This window comes from Micromesistius poutassou (assembly GCF_964030765.1).
Source record: "Micromesistius poutassou genome assembly, chromosome: 14".
NCBI classification, from domain to species: domain Eukaryota; kingdom Metazoa; phylum Chordata; class Actinopteri; order Gadiformes; family Gadidae; genus Micromesistius; species Micromesistius poutassou.
Window position 1 is genome coordinate 5,995,415 of NC_140284.1, and position 18,131 is coordinate 6,013,545.

Consider the following 18,131-nt stretch of genomic DNA (forward strand, 5'->3'; position numbering starts at 1 on the left):
CTGTAATTAACCAATTTTCCCAGGAAGCTAGTTTACTTTTCTTGTAAATCATTCACACAGAAAAACCATCACAATGTAACTATTGAATACAAACTGTTTATTCCCAAAACATATTATGGCACAATACTGATTGGAAACACATTGAGGCAATAATCAAACACTTAATTATGTTTTCACAAATCCCTGAAAATGTTTGAGGTGTATCAGATTCTCTAGTTCTCACTACCTGTCCAGAGGCAGCATTCTTTAGCATAATCCATACTGAACTTACTTCATAAGTGCATAATGAATTGACAACTAGACAATTTTGTTCATCACTGAATCAGCTACATTGATAAAAACCTCAAACTTTGAATGGAATGCTTTTGGTATGGGTTAGAAAATAATATTGTTGATGCTAATGTTGATCCCAGCAGATATGTTTCCATATTTCACATTTTGAGCCTAGGCCATCTCTCATATCATTATATATCGTAATGAAATGATATATATAATATGTAGTATATGTTTGAATATATATAATATTATATATGATATGTGTATTATAACAGTCCAGGTCAAGGCTGGTCACATGATGACCTCACAGCCTTTTCATGCCGCGGGCCATCAGACAGGCGAACACAGTCATCACCATCTTGGGCTTGACCTCCACTAGGTCCTCAGGTAACGCATACACCCGCGCGCCGATCTTCCTTGCCATGGAGATGGCGTACCTAGCAACAGCAGAGTAGCAACAAGAAATTGCAGCTGTAGCGTTACTACCTTTGGGTTGTAAAGACATCATTACAAAGTAACTACAAACTAGGGATCAAATAGTGTTTGCTGCTACCTAGGGGTTTAAAGGCATAGTGCACTGTGGAAATTAATGAGTCTTGCTCTTGCCCGAGCACTTTTTTGCCCCTTAGACCACAGAATATATCAGGCTAGATTGTTCTCTTAAACCTATTTCTTTACCTGTTCTAAGATATAAAATACGAAGGAACCTAACACTGAGAGTAGCCACAGTTAAAAACAATGTCCTCCAATCACTAACATAAATACACAGGAGGCTGAGAGCGAGGAGGAAGAGAAGTAAGGGGAGGAGGAGGTGGTAAAGTGGAAGGAAATAAAGGACGGGAAGGAGAGGGAGAAGAGCCAGGTGACAGAGAAGAAGGCGCTGAAGGAGAAGGAGAGTTAAGGTCAAGAACCTACTTGGCATTGTTCAGTTTCTCCTCTTCAGTCAGATCTTCCGTCTTCAGGAGATCGTATCGGATCGACCCAGGCTGAATGGCATCAATCAGGTTCAACACCGGCATACTGCTGCTGATAGAGCCATCCTACACACACACACACACACACCTGTTAGTTGACGTAGGTGTTAGCATATAGCAGTGGGTGTGTCTCGGTGTTCACCTAAGCAGGTAGCAGTGGGTGTCTGGAAGCTAGTGGTAGCATTTAGCAGTGGGTGTGTCCGGGTTTTAGCGTTAGTATGAAGCAGTCTGTTTGCCTGGGTATGGGGTCTACCTTGAAACTTGAGATGGTGGGCTTGCTAGCCTCTGAGAGTGTCTGGTTGACCCAGGAGACGATGGTGTCGTCGGTCACCTTCTGCCCGTCTCCCAGATCCTCCAGGATGTTCAGGGTGTACCTGAGGAGGAAGAGAGTCAGCATTAGGACCAGATCCTCACACCTCCATCCCTCCTGCTCTAAGTGTCAATAGCTGGACGGTACAATCCCACCCTGACATTGAATTAGATGGATTTTGTTTGTGAATGGGTGAATCTTTGCATTAGTTAACAGGTGAATATGGGGATGTCACTGTGAATAGATGAATGTGTGTGTTAGTTAACGGGTGAATGTGAGCTGCTGTGAATACAAGTTCTGTATGTGTTCTCTGAACTAATATAAAACAGAACAATTTCAAATAGAGCCGTCATCATCTTCTAGTATTATATCATATTCAAGTATTAATGAGGCGTCTGCAGCAGGCGCTACCTTCTCATGAGCTGCCAGAGGAGGGCCAGGGTGAGTTTTCGATTCCCAGAGTTGAGGTCCTGCCCAGCGATGCCCACCAGGGAGAACTTGGCCTCCTTCTTGCCCAACTCCACCGCGTAGTTACAGTTCTCCAGCTGGAGGACACAAGATGGGAGTTTGGGCGTAGCATATAACCAAGCAATAACATTTAGCTAACTTTCTTCATGTTGCTGTCTAGCTCAGAGGGTTAGCATGCAGCCTAGCATTAGCAGAGGCCAACCTTCTTCATGGTCCTGCTCAGTGTAAAGGTTAGCATGTAGCCTAGTATTAGCATGTGTAGCTCCCTTCGTCATGTAGTTGACCAGATCAAAATGAGAGTTAGCATGTAGCCTAGCATTAGCATGTAGCTACCTTCTTCATGTTGCTCCCCAGCCTGGAGTAGGGTGGCTGGTTGACCTTCTCCCAATCCACCGGGACCTTGATCTTCTCATAGAGCTGGAAGATGACCATGGCATCGTCGATGTCCCTGAAAGAATACAACACACAAGCAGGTGGTGACATTTACATTTAAACATTCAGCAGACAAGTTTAGTCTGAGATACTTAGAAGTGAGACTGAGAATAATCAAAGCAATAAAAAATTGGAGCATCTAAAAAGTAGGTTACTAACTATTTTACGACTGGACAAGTAGCCATAGGAATCAGAAATGCATGTTGTTGTTGTTTTTTTACAGTTACAGTAGACGTCACTGGTGACCTCTGCAGGGCCGTCCCAGCAGTGATGACAAGGGTTTCTTACACATAGAGATGGTTGACGCGAGGGTTCACCCCTAAGGAGTTCATCCAGTTCCTGAAGGTCCGCTCCTCTCTTGTTTCTCCTGCAGAACAAACACAAACAAACACAGAGGGGTCTCAGAATCCTCTCACACAACAGCATAGGAATATAACCCCAACCATCTCTGGATTTAACCAAACGATAAGCAGAGGGGTGTCTAGTAGAGGGGCACCAGACCACAACACCAAGCCGTTTAGATTTGGTGTGGAGAGAATGGATGCGTCTCAACGATATCGCTCACATTAACATCTTAACAAAAGTAGAAACAGGAGATACATTCACAGCATTTAGAGCACATCTGAGATGAGGTGATGATGATGATGATGTTCCGGACCTTCGATAGAGCTCCAGTCGATGTCCTGGTTCTCTGGTTTCTTCAGCGCGGGGTACTTGTTGAACAGGTTGGCCACGTAGGCCAAGTTCAGCTTGGGGTTGCCCCGGACCACATCGGTCGCAGTGACAAACTGGCGACAGCCCAGCCTGTCGGCCTGCTCCAGCATGCACTCCGCCCTCTTAAGGTCTTCCTTTTCCTGCAGGGGTCATAGGTCAACGCCAGGGTCAGGTTCAGCAAAGGACATGATGGTGCCACAGATGATGTGGTAAACTACATCCCCCATGGTGCTCTGCAAACTTAGAGAGTTTGAGAGAACTTTAAGAGTTAATGCTGCTGCTCATTGAATGTTTTGACCAAAATATTAACATTAATGAACTAAATAACAACAAGTATCAAATACAAGTATCCAATTAATCAATCAATGAGGTATCTCTTCCACGCCCTTTATCCTAACCTCGCCTCCCTGCATCCTCATTGTTGTTTCCGGCCCAACCTTTAGGCTTCCTAGCGGAAAATGCCCTAAAGTTATTGATGACCTGTCCCTGTACACACTGTAAGTCACTTTGGATCAAATGATCTGCTTAATGATTAAGAATGTGGGAGGTGAGTGCATGCTGAGGTGTGTGCTCCTACTCTGAGGCCTGTCATATCGATGGGGATGGCTGGCACGCCCTCTTCATCTCCTTTGGGTGCCACCTGGTCCAGGAGGCTGTAGTAGGCCTTGGAGTTCTACACATGGACAAGCACACGCACACACACACACACACACACACACACACACACACACACACACACACACACACACACACACACACACACACACACACACACACAAACACAAATACACACACCCACACACACATCCACAAGGACACATAAACACAACCCATTAAGAATAACTCATGAGCCATTCATTAATACATCATTAATCAAGTGTGTGAATGTGTATATGTCCATGCGTGTATATTAGCAGGTTTGCATACAGTACCTTGATATCAGAGCTGAAGTTGTGGATCTTTGGGCAGCCGGCCTGTTCCAGGTGGTAGTTAGCCCAGCGGAGGAGCAGCTCCTCTGGGGAAAGCTTCATCAGATCCTCCAGACTCTCTCCATCCTGTAGCAGGGCCATCAGAGCTACACACACATAGTACCGCACACACACACACACACACATATGCACAAACACACATCATATAGAACAAGAAAAAAATTAATTACCACAATCCAGAAGACATGCTTGCACACATATACTACACGTGCAGGTACAGTACACACACACACAGACACACACACACACATACACACACACACACACACACACACACACACACACCTTCATTCCGTGTGATCTCAATGTCGGCAAACAGGCCGATCTTGATGACCTGCCATAGCAGACCAAGCACCAGGTGCTGCCTGCCCTCCTTCAGGTCCTCAGCTCCAATGTTGACCACATGACAGCCGATGGCCGAGGCCGAGTTAAGAGCCAAGTTGAGATTCTCCTGTTGATACATATGCATAACACACATGATACAGACACACATATACATGACACACGCACACACACACAACCTCCCCATCCTTCAATTTGATGGTGAAGGGAGTGGGAGGAGCCTATCTACCTGGATGGTGGAGGGGGAGGAGTCTATCTTACCTGGATGGTGAATGGAGTGAGTTTCTTCTTGTTGATTGTTCTCTCATCAATGGTGTCCGGGACCGAAAGGTTGATCATCTTACTAACAAACCAGAGACAAAAAGAGGTTGTTATTTTGTCCAACCACATTTTAGACAGTCTGAGTAAGAAATAACATATTCTATTTGGCCTACTCTTGATCCTAATCTGAATCCCAAAAGGTTTGGGGAAACCTCTAACTGATATTATTGTATAAGGTAGTGGTACCAGAGCAGGATGCCGTCCCCCATAGCTGTGAACAGCTGGTTGCTGGAGGGGTCCATGGGCAACAGGTGTTTGCAGTCCGGATCTTTCTCCAATGCCTTGTTCACCCAGTTCGAGAAGGCCACCTTTTCCTCCTCTGTGGGAGACATTTATATATAAACATATACAGTAAAGATGTACATTATTTACCAGATGAGAAATAAAGGTGTGTGTAAAGGTGTGTGTGTGTGTGTGTGTGTGTGTGTGTGTGTGTGTGTGTGTGTGCGTGTGTGTGAGTGTGTGTGTGCGTGTGTGTGTGTGTGTGTGTGTGCGTGTGTGTGTGTGTGTGTGTGTGTGTGTGTGTGTGTGTGTGTGTGTGTGACCTCTGACCTGAGTAAGAGTGCTGTGTTCCAGATTGTTCAGAGGTTCCCGCAATGGCGCAGATTCCCTCCTTCTTGTTGATGGCCTTCCTGAATGTCGTGGCTACCTCACTGCTCTTGAGCCCATGAACAATCTAAGAAAGAGAGAGAGAGTTGAGGAAGAAGAATCGCACCAGCGGTCAGCAACTCCTGTTGTAGAACCTACAGGACCTCTGATCTGGTCCCTCAAGCAGGACAGATGTTTGATAGTGCTGCTGTTGTATACCCACTACCCACCATGATTCATAGTGATCTAAGCTGAAGTAACGTCTGACACCACATCGTTGTGCAGTGGGGGCTCAAACCAGCAACTCCAGGTTTGGAAGGCGATTGCTCCAATAGTCAGATGATTAAAAACGGATTCAGAAGCCAACTTAAAACCCTGTGGCTATATATTGTTGAACTGAACGATCACAAAACTGAAAAAAAACAATTGATGGCCAGTGAATAACTATTAACAGCGAAATACTGAGCATGAAAATCGAATTTGATTGTAGTTGCAAATTAAAAACAACTCCTCAGTCTATTGCGATGCTTTGACCTATTTCAAATGGTAATATTGTGGCGATTGGTCTTTGGTTTTGGAGGGATTCTAAGAAAAAGAATCTGGGTAATTTAGGGTGTTTTGGGTGGTTTTGGGGTGATTCTGCAGTGTAGTGTAGCCAAGGTCGGACTGACCTCTGCGAACTGGTCAAAGGTGAGCTGTTCGCTGGTCTTCATCAGCTCCTGGACCATCTCTCGGATGCGGTATCCCGGCAACGGCAGGTTAGCCGCCTTGAAGAGCTCATGGAGCTCATTCTTGCTGATGAACCCATTGTTGTCTATGTCTGCAGAAACAGGCAAAGGTTAAAGGTTCTATGCATGAACTCAAATGTCCACAGTCTAACCTTTGGGCATCCTTGGACAAGATGCCCCTTAACTACCTGCTCCTTCAAAGTGAAGTATCAAGCTGGACTATCTAATGTAAGAGAGGGAGCGCCTATAGCGGAAGTTGATTTGTGTAAGTAGTTCAACTTTTGCGGGCGTTTCAGCAGAAATATAAATGTTTTTTTACAACAAGCTTAGGAAGCAGTACTCTCTTACTTTAGAAAATACCCACGCTTGGCAGTTCCCCTTTAATGAAATGCATCTGAATTCACAGCAGCACTTCTGGGTAGAAGTCTTAGCTAAATGACTAAAACAGTAAACGTGATAGCAGTAGATTGAGAAAGGGTTTCCCTCAGCATTGATCTTGTTGGTCTTTGTATGGAAATTGTGTTATTTGTAAACATTTGAAAAAAGAAAAAAAAATAGATAGTGTAAGAAGCCGGACATAGCACCATGTCATTACATGCATGAAGTCACCCGAGCTGTTGGCATCAGCCATGAAATTATAGAGTGGTAAATAAGGTGCCAAAGACCCATCTATCTTCAGAAACATGTCGGTAAAAAAAAAAGCAGAAGGGGGAAGCGTGTGATTCATCTCACCAATCTTGGCAAAGGCCTCTCTCAGTTCCTCCTGCTCCTCTGCTGAAATTGGGGTCGGCGTCGACATGTTTGGAGCCTAGTGAAGCAGATCTGAAACCATAGCGCCACATCGACAGTTTAAAATGTTTCCAACTCTGAATCAACACATTCCCTGAAATAGGGCAGAGTTTGCGACTGCTGAATGACTCATTTGTCCATTGTTTCATCTTACCATCCATTATTGGAACAATCCATCCATTACAATCTCTCCAATTGTTACAGTATTTCTAAGGTACTGTGATACAGTCTGTTGCTAAGGTACCATGATATACAATATGTTTCTAAGGTATTGTGATACATTCTGTTCTTAGGTACTGAGATATAATGTTTGTTGTTAAGAAAATGTGATACATTCAGTTCTAACTAAGGTACTGTTAAACAGTCTGTTGTTAAGTTACCAGGATATACAGTCAGATGCTAAGGTGATGAAGTATCGATGTGAAGAAGTATGTGAAGTATGTATCTAAGGTACTGTGATACACAGTATGTTATAGTCTGTTAGGGTGTGATATTGTTCTGTGATAAAGTCTTGAGTGTTACAACAAGGAGGAACTTTTTATGGCGCAAGGCCAACAGCTAAAACTAGCATGCATAATTTAAACTTCCTAAATTTTGCCAATGTTTTAGCTTCATCTTAAGTTAACCACATGATCATATGGTGCTGATATGGGCTATCATGATTAAATATATGTAAGGGGGGAGAGAAGTGTGAGAGGGTGAGGTGTGAGATGGTGTAGACAGAGAGGATGGAGAGGGTAATGATATAGCATTATCTACCACACGTCTACCACAACAGTTTCTGTTGTCTTACTTCCTGTGTTCCCATGAAATCCCCGGAGCAAGGATAATGAGAACAACACAAAGGAGAATAAATAGGGAGTTTTTCACTATGATATGACAAAGGAATATCAAACGAATATCGCTGTATCAGAAGTCCCTCCCTCTCTCTCGCCTTTCGCTGCTAAAGCCATGTCAATTAAATTAATATTGATTACTCGAAAACATTCTTGGAAGTTTCGAAGCGCCCTATTCCTGGCGTTCCATCCTGAGAAGAGAACTCCTGGGAACACGCTTAGACATGATGAAGGGTGAGGTGTTGAGGAGGGTGAGGCGTGAGAAGGTAAGGAGTGAGATGGTGAAATAGAGAATTTTCACGCAAAAAGCAGAAGAGCACAAGCAAATGACACAATCTACTGTGTGGTCACATGCCATACTGCAGCACATGATGGATGATATCATTCAACAAAAGTGAGAGAGCTCTTTGTCCCTCCGTCTCTTCACATTTGGGCTGATAATGCGGAGAGCACAGAGTGAAGATGTAGAGAGAGAAGTAGAGTTCTTCCACCTCCTTATATCTTAAGGTGTGAAGACACAGATGAGTCAGTCTTCCATTGCGAGGTCCTCTGTTGTCAACCTCAGATCACGCCTACAGCTCTAGAGGCTGACATCAACCCTGTCTGTTAGAGCTGTAACCTCAATCCCTGACTTCATTGACAAAGCTTAACCTCTTTGTTATCTATTTTAATAAAATCAGATGTGAATTTGGCTGTGTTTCATCTCAACTCTGAGATCATTCAAATATAGCATGAAATCGATAGTTCAGCAAAGGAAGAATTGAACATGAGCCTGGGGTCTGAAACAACAGGAAGAGCTCTGCAGGGCCAGTTTCAGTTAATCTTTGCAGTGTTTCTTTCTTCCGTTTTGCAGAAGAAGGTTGCAACCACAGACTTCCTCCTCAGTTTCAAGCTTTGCTGCTCTCCAAACAGGGACTCCTTTATCACATCCACATAGCATGTTAGCTGCTAATAGATGACACTCGTTACAGCATGGTAATGCTGTTTCTACAGCAGTCTCCACTGTTTTAATCACTACAATGTGTTTTTCCTACAGAGGTGACCCTTGCCTTGTCATGAGGAAGTCATTGTATAGAACGGTGTAGTCAAATATTATACTGCACAGAATAAAACTCTTAGAGTCTTAAGAGCATCATAGTGAAAACATGCTAGATGGGTGGAATTTGTGTCCTTAAAGGGTTAGGGTTAGAAAATTACCCGTGGAAAGCAGTCCCTTTTTCATATTATTTGTATAATATTTTTAAACAACATAAGACAAAAAAAGGATCTTGTTGAATGGCAATACAGTGTTGAGACTTCAATTATGAAAAAATACAAAAGCTGTTCATCACATTACGTGATATCTTTCATGCATAGATGTGATAAAACATGAAACCAGCTTAAAACATAAGCCATTCAAACAAAATAATGATCAAAACCAACCTAGTTGACAGCTTTTATGAAAAAGCTTTTAATCCTTGCAGCTGTAGGATGAATATACAGTAATGTAGATAAATGCAGATGACTATAGTGATATTGTCATCATAAGACTATACATCATATACTCTACAAGAAAACCCCTGAATAAACTGCCAGGAGTGCTGTTCACCTCTGTCTGTGTGTGTGTGTGTGTGTGTGTGTGTGTGTGTGTGTGTGTGTGTGTGTGTATGTGTGAGTGTGGGTGTGGGTGTGTTACCTGAGCGTGCTGGGAAGGTGTGTATGTGTCTGACGATGGCTCGGGTCTGTCTCCCCACTCCCTGAGTGCTACAGGGTATCTATAGAGACCTAACAGGAAGGAAGTGACTTCAGATAAAGAAGAAGTACCGATGCTTGTCTTTATATGGCCATAACACACGCAGCCAACAAGGTGACAGAGAAGTGTGGACACTCGCAATACCTCATTGAAGTTGACACCAGCTCAGGATGTAGAGCATCATGTCTGACGGTTTGATCTCAGGCTCCTCCTATTGTTGCAGGGTCCGTGAGCAAGGCACCTAAACCCTAACTGCTCCAGATGAGCGGGCAGCCTTGCATGGTTAACACTGCAATCCGTATGAATGTGTGTATGAATGCGGGAATGGGAAGCCACAGGTTACAAAAGCTCTATTTGTCTGTATACCTGGTCCATAAAGTCTGTACAGTATCCTCACTGAATTCTAGGGTGTATCTGAAGCAATATTCAGAGTTTTCACACACAAACACGCGTGCACAGAGACGCACACACATGCATGCACGCACGCACGCACGCACGCACGCACGCACACACACACACACACACACACACACACACACACACACACACACACACACACACACACACACACACACACACTCACACACACACACACACACACACACACACACATACAGATCAAACAGGAGTGACTAGCGGTTGCTATGGCCGTTACCAAGCCCAACCAGGAAGCATACAGAGGTGGTAGTAGGTCGTTATTAATTATTTTCGTCCACACATTGTTACATGATTAAGCTTTTAAGACCAATACTTTTATTTCGATTTGCTTTAGAGGGATTTTATTACAATATTGATGTGGTTATTGTTTCTATCTGTTTATGAGACATTGACGACGATGTAGGCCTATTCATCATCATGATTTCTTCCGTTCTGATCATGGGTTCTATTTTTTAACATTCAGGATTCAGTTCAGGACATGACAGCACATTTATTCAGCACATTTGAAGACATGAAACCTATCGCATTTCACTATAGGCCGCGATTATGGATATAAGTTGGTTGTTACTAAGGCACACGTATTTCTAAAACGTAAATAAATAAATGTGTGTTTCACTTCACAAAACTTCACATTTGAGGAGGAAACAATATTTGCAAGATTCACACCATACTCCGAGTATGGACCAATGAGGGCTGTATTGGGAAATCAATTCAGCACCGGACTAATCCGCTGGTTCCGTCAGTCACAACTTGGCGCCTGCATAATTATGCATGCTTCCCTTTTCTCATTTCTTCGGCCCCTCCTTTACATTTGACATTTTCTTGTCCGTGTCATCGGCTGCGCGCTACCTTAGGACGTTAAACGCGCATTGTGATTGGCACGCAGAACGTTCTCATTGCGCACCCCGAATGACAGACACACGGCTAGGACAGGGCCGGTAAAACGTACTGGATTGAGGACCGGCCCACCCGCGCTCAGTTGATTGGATGATTGGATCACATCTTCTGCGCGCTTGTTCAGCTATGAGGTCATCGAGGACCGGATCTGGGTTATTAATTAAACCAAAATAAAATAAATATAAAATAATATATATATAATATAAAAATAAAAACACATGTTGCAAGAAAACATTGTTCTACGAATCAGCGTTATTAACTAAAGCGAGTTAGCACAACTCGTCTGCTAGTAGAGTGCACAGATGCACCAGCACAAATAAACATATTTGTGCTGGTGCCGTCCAAACAAACTGTAATAATCTGTAATTATTGATCAAACTTAACCATTCAATCAATTACTTGGCTTAAAAACTGCCTGCCTTCAAATATGCATTAAAAAAAAAGTACAAAAAACTATCATACAGCCAACTATGTAAACATAAGACAAATAAACCATTGAGGAAACGAATTTGTATAAAGTGCTAAAGTTTAATAATAGTAAATTCTATACAATATAGAATTATGATTTGACAGGGAACCCATCTAAGACTCAATGGCCTTAGAGATATATCTCAAAATGTTTTCAAATGGTGCCTTTACATAATATTAACAAAATAATTTCTGTGGGAGAATCCCCCTTGACTGGGTGCTTACAATGGTTTGTGATTGTTCTTATTTCAAGACTGGCAGGTTGTAATTTGGGCATGGATATTGTATTCATGTGTATATATTGCGCCAATATTGGGTTTATCGTCCGTATACGGCCCTGCAGGGGTACTTTAAATTGTATAGCCGATGTTCTTTATGTTTAATAATAATGTTTCTATTTACAGTTGGGTGATACTCTGTGGAGGTCATCATGTCATCAGAGGGTCCACGGCTTCTGCGGAGGCCCCTCCCCTCCGAACTAGCCCCTCACCTGGTGAAATCCCCCCCAGCTCCCAGAATCCATGCAGGTAGCTTACCCAAGTGAAATGGGTTGATATCTTTGGTTGATACATATAAACACAAAATAATTTTTCTCACCATCCTTGCTCTCGATAGCAAAATTAAATAGCTATAGGGAGTGAGATGATGAACACATGCTATTATTGCCTATTTCTTATGGGGTAGTTGTGTTTATGTTGATATAATCCACAGTGCTGCTTGTTTAGGTAATGAGATCCGGTGAGAGATTTGTAGAGGCTCTGCTAACATATTGGTTGATGCCAATAAAAAATGATTAATAATCACAGGACTCTATTCACTTGCCTCATGGATCTTTTGTATTGTTACTTTATTACATTAAATGCTACCCTTTTATACTTATAAGCAAGGTATCCCATGTGTAGTTTTGGTGTTCAATGATGGTCAAGAAGGTTGGTGTTGGTAAAGGTCAGGGTTAGTTATCAGTAGATTAGTGGGTTGGTTGGTTGGTTTCTTAGTTAGTTAGTTATTTGTGGAGTGAGTTGGTTAGTTAGTGTAATAGTTCGTCAGTAGATTAGTAACTACAGTGAGGTGTGTCCTGTGGTCCCAGGGAAGGCACTGGCTCCACTGTGCGTTAGCCATAGGCAGGAAGCTCCGCCCACAGCGCTGGTGACAGCCAGCACAGCAGTGGGCGGCTTCCCCCTCAGACCTGCACGCACATTACCCAGAATACCCCTGCTCCAAATCATCCGCACAGGTACACACCTACCTACCTACCTATCTCCTTTCTATCTAGTTACCTCTTCTCCTACCTACCCACATCCTCATGTAACATATACCCTCAATAATGTCTCTCTCAACTGTCATGTAATGTTTACATTTATTTATTGCGTTTACATTTCTACCTAACCACCTTCTATCTAAATATCTCTCTCTCTCTCTCTCTCTCTCTCTCTCTCTCTCTCTCTCTCTCTCTCTCTCTCTCTCTCTCTCTCTCTCTCTCTCTCTCACTAGATCCAAGGTTCCTCCCTCCTCCCCCCTCCTTCTGTCTGAGGGGGACCGTCGTGGGGTCTGTGAGGAGCCCTGGTGGCTTCAGGCCATCAAAGCCCTGTGTTTATAAAACACTAACATAAAAAGAAAGCCCTGTTTTAACTGCTTTTGGTCATATTCACCAGCCATCTTGGTTGTAAATGGAACCAGAAATGGCTATAGGTCAATAAAGCTACTTTGATTGTTTTGTTATTGTGTCTCAAAGGGACTATTCAATTAATTATTGTACCTGGATCATTTTTTTTAAGTTATATCTCCATCATATTCTTTCCTCTGTTAGCTATATTGATTTATACCAGTGTTTCTTAAATATATGAGAACAACTATGAAGTAAATTTACTTTCTGACACTAGATCATCCCAGGAAGCGATGTGAAAAGCCATATTTATTTTTTGCCTCCCCAAATTGTATTATGTTGGTGAATTCAGTACTTGGCAGAAAATATATATTTAAAATAATTGAATATATTAATTTGATCTCCGGAAAGTATTTCGATATGTACTTTTTCCTATAGATGTAAGTGCATTTTATATGCATAATATGCTTTCAGAACACTCCGCGTATCAATACACTATGGTTAAATCCATACAATTAATCAACGTCCATGTACATACTCGCAACGCGCAACAAAGTTTAGCTTGAAGCGGAACCGAACGCAGCTGTTTGACGCGAATGTAAACAACAAGGCCGAGCCAATCCGCGATCACTTCCGGGGTCTTGTTGTGTTTTCACGATGGACGGACACGGTCATCATCATCATGATCATAGTCATCCCTTATCAATGTGTTCCTGCGATATAATCAGGTAAAACCTCTCTTTAAAAGACTTATTAAAAGGCGTTCAAACGTGTACTCTATTAATTAAAGCACAAAGAGCATCTACATTTCAATTATATTAAATATTGTGTACCGACCTCATACAGGTGAATGTGTCATTGCAACGTGTCTGATTATGACGCCTCGGCATTACAATAATATGATGACATGTGTTTTCATTTCATGTATGATGTCACGTAGTGGGAACGGGGAGCTCTGTGAATCCTTGACTGTTTAAAATAATTTTAAATGCGGTGGCATGAATGAATGACATCAACGTAAACACTGTCACTTACTTGTGTATAACCTAATACATACGTTGCATACAATTAAACGTTTTACTTATCCTGTGAACGATTCAATTATAATATTTCTGCAAATATTTTATTTAAAGAAATGGTCTCCTCTGTAGTAAGACCTATAAGAACCCTGAACAATTTTATTCTGACATTTTTCTGATCCAAGACAAGTTTGGATGAGTTTCTAGTATGTATAGAAAGTATTTGGCGTCCTTAAGCATGACAAAAATGGAAAATATAAATCATATTACATTATAAGCCTATGTAATCACTTCATATTTATTATAATTAAACCCAACCAGGTTGCTGTGGTCTCTGCTGCTGCCCTGCATCTATCTCAGCCTGGTGTTGAGCCTGCTGCTGGGGCTGGTGGTTCTAGGGATTCGGGCGTGGCTGCAGGGCCGTCGGGGGGCCCGGGGGGGACCTGATGGAAAAAAGCCCATGGTCGCCTTCTTCCACCCCTACTGTAACGGGGGTGGGGGTGGGGAGAGGGTGCTGTGGTGCGCCCTGCGAGCACTGCAGAACCGGTAAGCACCTTAACGCACTCATTTAAGATGAGATGAGATGGCTTTTGTTAATCCCCAGGTATATCTATATATATTTATCTATATATATATAAAATATAAAATATATATAATATATAAAATATAAAATAGTACTTTATTAAAACTAAATTGATCCCAGACCGGAAATTAGAGTAAATGCATAAAAACGCATGTAAACATGGATAGTATATTTATGGGAACATAAAATACCTAAATATATATGTTTTCAACAACTTGGTTGTGTCCTCCCAGCTATCCAGGCGTGGTGTTTGCGGTCTACACGGGCGACCAGGGAGTGACCGGAGAGCAGATCCTGGAGGGAGCGCGCCAGAGGTTCAACATAGTTCTTCCTCGGCCCATCACCTTCGTCTTCCTCAGCCACCGGGCGATGGTTGAGGCCGGGTCCTACCCCCACTTCACCCTGCTGGGCCAGAGCCTGGGCTCCGTCTTCCTGGGTGAGCAGAGGGCACCCATGGATGCACGGGAGGTCTGGGTTTACAATGAGGAAGTCCTGGGTCGGTTGTTTTAATACCGGCGCTTGATTGCCTCTTAATATGTTCTCCGCATTACAATTTGTAACTTTGCCACAAACCGTGAAGTCCGAAGGGGGCTTTATATTTTTGTATTGTTGAAAAGTTTAATTGGTTTTCAAAAGGATATCCAATCAATTAGTTGCCGTGTTAATCCTATTTGATAGGATCTGTTTCCGTCATGATAGACCGTATGCTGGTGATTGCCTTGATCAAATGATTAGACTATATACACTATAGATCTTTTCTTATCACCGTAGTCTCAATCTACACTACTAGGGATTCATACCAAGTGTGAGTACAGGAATTACAATTCAGTAGATTCTTTTTTTCGTCTGCGATTTACATTTTAGCTGGAGAAATATTAATTCCTAGTGCGTGTATTGGTGTTACTATTTATTAATTCAGGTCCAAAGCCACCTCAGATACAGGTTGGTAGGAGTCAGTAGGGGTTAGGGCATCTTGCTCAGGGTTACCTACAGACCGACTGCGTCATTGGGGATCGGACCTGGTACCTTTTGGGCCGGGAGTCCAACCCCCTACTAATTAGACTACCCTGCCTCCACTGTGTTTGTGTTGCAGGCTGGGAGGCTCTGACCTCGCTGGTTCCTGACGTCTATGTGGACTCGATGGGCTACGCCTTCACTCTGCCACTATTCCGCTACCTTGGAGGGTGCACGGTGGCCAGCTACGTGCACTACCCTACCGTCAGCACAGACATGCTGTCTGTGGTGCGAAACAGGAACCCCAGGTGAGAACCACCAGAACCTCCACTTTAGAGGTCCAATGAATGAAGGCAAGGGTCTTTAGAGAACATCTAGCAGTAGAACGCTTAGCTTCAGTCCTTCCTCCTGGTCTTCAGAACGCAGTCTGTTCAAATGTTATATAGCTGATTTGCACAATCACTAATAATCAGAAACCTTGTGTTATGATTCCTATAGGTTCCCTGCATTCCGTCCAGTTGTATTTTTAGAAAGGTCTTGCAGAACTTTTTGTAACTAATAATCTCAGTATCTGTTCTATTCTTCAACCGTTCATCCTCACTCCATAAGCGAGGCTCTTCCTCTAAAAGCGTGTGCTAAAAACGAGCACCTCCTTCCCCTTCTGCAGGTTCAACAACGCCGACTACATCTCTGCCAACCCGGTGCTGAGTGCGGTGAAGGTGCTGTACTACTGTCTGTTCGCCCTGCTGTACGGCCTGGCCGGTGGCTGCAGCCACCTGGTGATGGTCAACTCCACCTGGACGCTGGGACACATCCTGGCACTGTGGCGAGCCCCCGACCGCACCAGCGTCGTGTACCCCCCCTGTGACGTCCGCTCCTTCCTAGATTTTCCTCTGGAGGAGGAAGAGGAGGAGCCAGAGGAGGAGGAGGAGGGGTGGGAGGAGCTTGGGCAGGAAATAGAAAGTGTGGTGGGGAGTGGAGGGGGCGGGGACAAGAAGTGCCACTCTATTGTGTCGGTGGGACAGTTCCGGCCAGAGAAAGACCACCAGCTCCAGATCCGGGCCTTCCGGAAGCTGTTGGACAGGAAGGAGGGGGAGGGGCCTGGGGGGCGTGAATCCCTGAAGCTGGTTCTGATTGGTGGATGCCGTAACCAGGAGGATGAGGACCGTGTGCTGATGCTGAGGGGGCTGTGTATGGAGCTGGGCGTGGCCGACCGCGTGGAGTTTAAACTCAATGTTCCCTATGAGGAGCTCCAGAAGGAGCTAGTGAGCGCCACCATCGGCCTGCACACCATGTGGAACGAACACTTCGGGATAGGTAAGCAGGCTAACGCAAACGACTAACCACTGCTAACCCTCAATACTTGTAACACTGACCCCTCCCCGCCCCTCTCCCTCCAGGCGTGGTAGAGTGCATGGCAGCAGGCACCATCATACTGGCCCACAAGTCCGGTGGCCCCATGCTGGACATCGTAGTTCCTCACCACGGAGCCCAGACGGGCTTCCTGGCCGACAGCGACGACAGTTACGCCATCGCCATGGAGACCATCCTGGCACTGCCGGCGGCAGAGCGGCTGGAGATGCGCCGCAATGCACGGCTCTCTGTTGAGCGATTCTCCGACCGCGAGTTTGAGTCCTGCTTCCTGTCCGCCACAGAGCCGCTGATGGCTGGACTCCGGCCCTGAGGGGGGGAGGGCTTCCTCCGGTTCCCATGGAGACTTCGACAACGGTTCCATTGCCACCGATTGTTGTTTTGTTGGCAACTATAGCTTTTCCATGGCAACTCCGTCAAGTTTTCATGGTGACCCCATCCTGGTTTCCATAGCGACCGACCAACTACCCTACAGTGACTTTATCTCTGGCTAACAGTAAGAAACTAGCATGTCCTTAAAAGTTGTAGCAGTGGCACCAGCTAACCGCAAAGCTTCTGCTAGATACGCTAACAGAAAGTAAAAGGATCTGAGGAGGAGAGAGAGGCTGTTTCCAGGCTTTAAGAGAGGATGTTGAAGAGAGAGCTGTTACTTGCAAAATACACTTCAGATGGCCGGTGGTTACTCCCACACGTGCCTACCAACGGACAATCAAACCATGACGTTTATAAGTGAAATGTAACAACGAGTTCAAATCAAAACCAAAGTCAGTTTCCCTGTATGTCTTACCTCTGTCTTTCTCCCTGCATGCCCATTGGCATATAACTTTTGCCCTCGCCAATCACATTTTAAAGTTTCAGAAGGGCTGCAGAGCGGGTTGATGGTGTTAGTTTAAATTGCAGTTTAAAGTGTTACTGTGCTTGATCCTATTCCTTTACATTCCTCCTCTACAGGCGGCTCTTAAAATACCCGCTTGTTTACATGTCTAAACATCACTTCCGTCCCATTTGTGTTGGAGGATTTTGCATATTTAATTAAAACGTGTAAATTAATCTGTATTTTTGAGATGTTGATTAGCTTCCCTTGTCTTCAATAAACACTGTCGTTCCATTTATCAGTCTTATTCAAGTTCTAAACAAGGGCACTTGGTTGGTAATAAGGCATGCTTAACAAACTAAATACATAACGAAAGAACAGAGCAGCCACGTATTAGCAAACCAATCAGAACGCTGAGACAATCTAACCAAATCAATTTGGTTGCTACTGGGCAGAAAGAAAACAACTTCTTAGATTTTAATAAT

The 18,131-nt window shown here is 43.9% G+C and overlaps 2 protein-coding genes across 2 annotated transcripts; one reads left to right on the top strand and one right to left on the bottom strand.

Annotated features, from left to right (window-relative positions):
* Window positions 1-80: 80 nt before the first annotated feature.
* On the bottom strand, window positions 81-9,553 carry lcp1 (lymphocyte cytosolic protein 1 (L-plastin)). The gene is made up of 16 exons (XM_084478749.1): window positions 9,443-9,553; window positions 6,875-6,964; window positions 6,086-6,234; window positions 5,379-5,502; window positions 5,013-5,145; window positions 4,767-4,848; window positions 4,449-4,614; window positions 4,107-4,249; window positions 3,752-3,847; window positions 3,119-3,314; window positions 2,749-2,827; window positions 2,362-2,476; window positions 1,972-2,105; window positions 1,504-1,624; window positions 1,192-1,316; window positions 81-713 (listed from the first exon to the last, which is right to left on the bottom strand). The coding sequence occupies exons 2-16, from the start codon at window positions 6,939-6,941 to the stop codon at window positions 581-583; spliced, it is 1,863 nt and encodes a 620-aa protein (XP_084334875.1). The 5' UTR covers window positions 6,942-6,964; window positions 9,443-9,553; the 3' UTR covers window positions 81-580.
* A 4,006-nt stretch (window positions 9,554-13,559) lies between these two features.
* alg11 (ALG11 alpha-1,2-mannosyltransferase) lies at window positions 13,560-17,936 on the top strand. The gene is made up of 6 exons (XM_084478205.1): window positions 13,560-13,633; window positions 14,246-14,470; window positions 14,741-14,943; window positions 15,601-15,769; window positions 16,129-16,778; window positions 16,862-17,936. The coding sequence occupies exons 1-6, from the start codon at window positions 13,563-13,565 to the stop codon at window positions 17,143-17,145; spliced, it is 1,602 nt and encodes a 533-aa protein (XP_084334331.1). The 5' UTR covers window positions 13,560-13,562; the 3' UTR covers window positions 17,146-17,936.
* The last annotated feature ends 195 nt before the right edge of the window (window positions 17,937-18,131 follow it).

Excerpts from the sequence above, each read along its gene's own strand:
- lcp1 (XM_084478749.1), bottom strand. The coding sequence starts at position 6,941 with ATGTCGACGCCGACCCCAATTTCAGCAGAGGAGCAGGAGGAACTGAGA. Across the intron at positions 4,849-5,012 it reads GGGGACGGCATCCTGCTCTG|TAAGATGATCAACCTTTCGG; the intron begins GTACCACTACCT and ends CTGGTTTGTTAG. Across the intron at positions 3,848-4,106 it reads ACTTCAGCTCTGATATCAAG|AACTCCAAGGCCTACTACAG; the intron begins GTACTGTATGCA and ends GTCCATGTGTAG.
- alg11 (XM_084478205.1), top strand. The coding sequence starts at position 13,563 with ATGGACGGACACGGTCATCATCATCATGATCATAGTCATCCCTTATCA. Across the intron at positions 13,634-14,245 it reads TGTTCCTGCGATATAATCAG|GTTGCTGTGGTCTCTGCTGC; the intron begins GTAAAACCTCTC and ends AAACCCAACCAG. Across the intron at positions 15,770-16,128 it reads GTGCGAAACAGGAACCCCAG|GTTCAACAACGCCGACTACA; the intron begins GTGAGAACCACC and ends CCCCTTCTGCAG.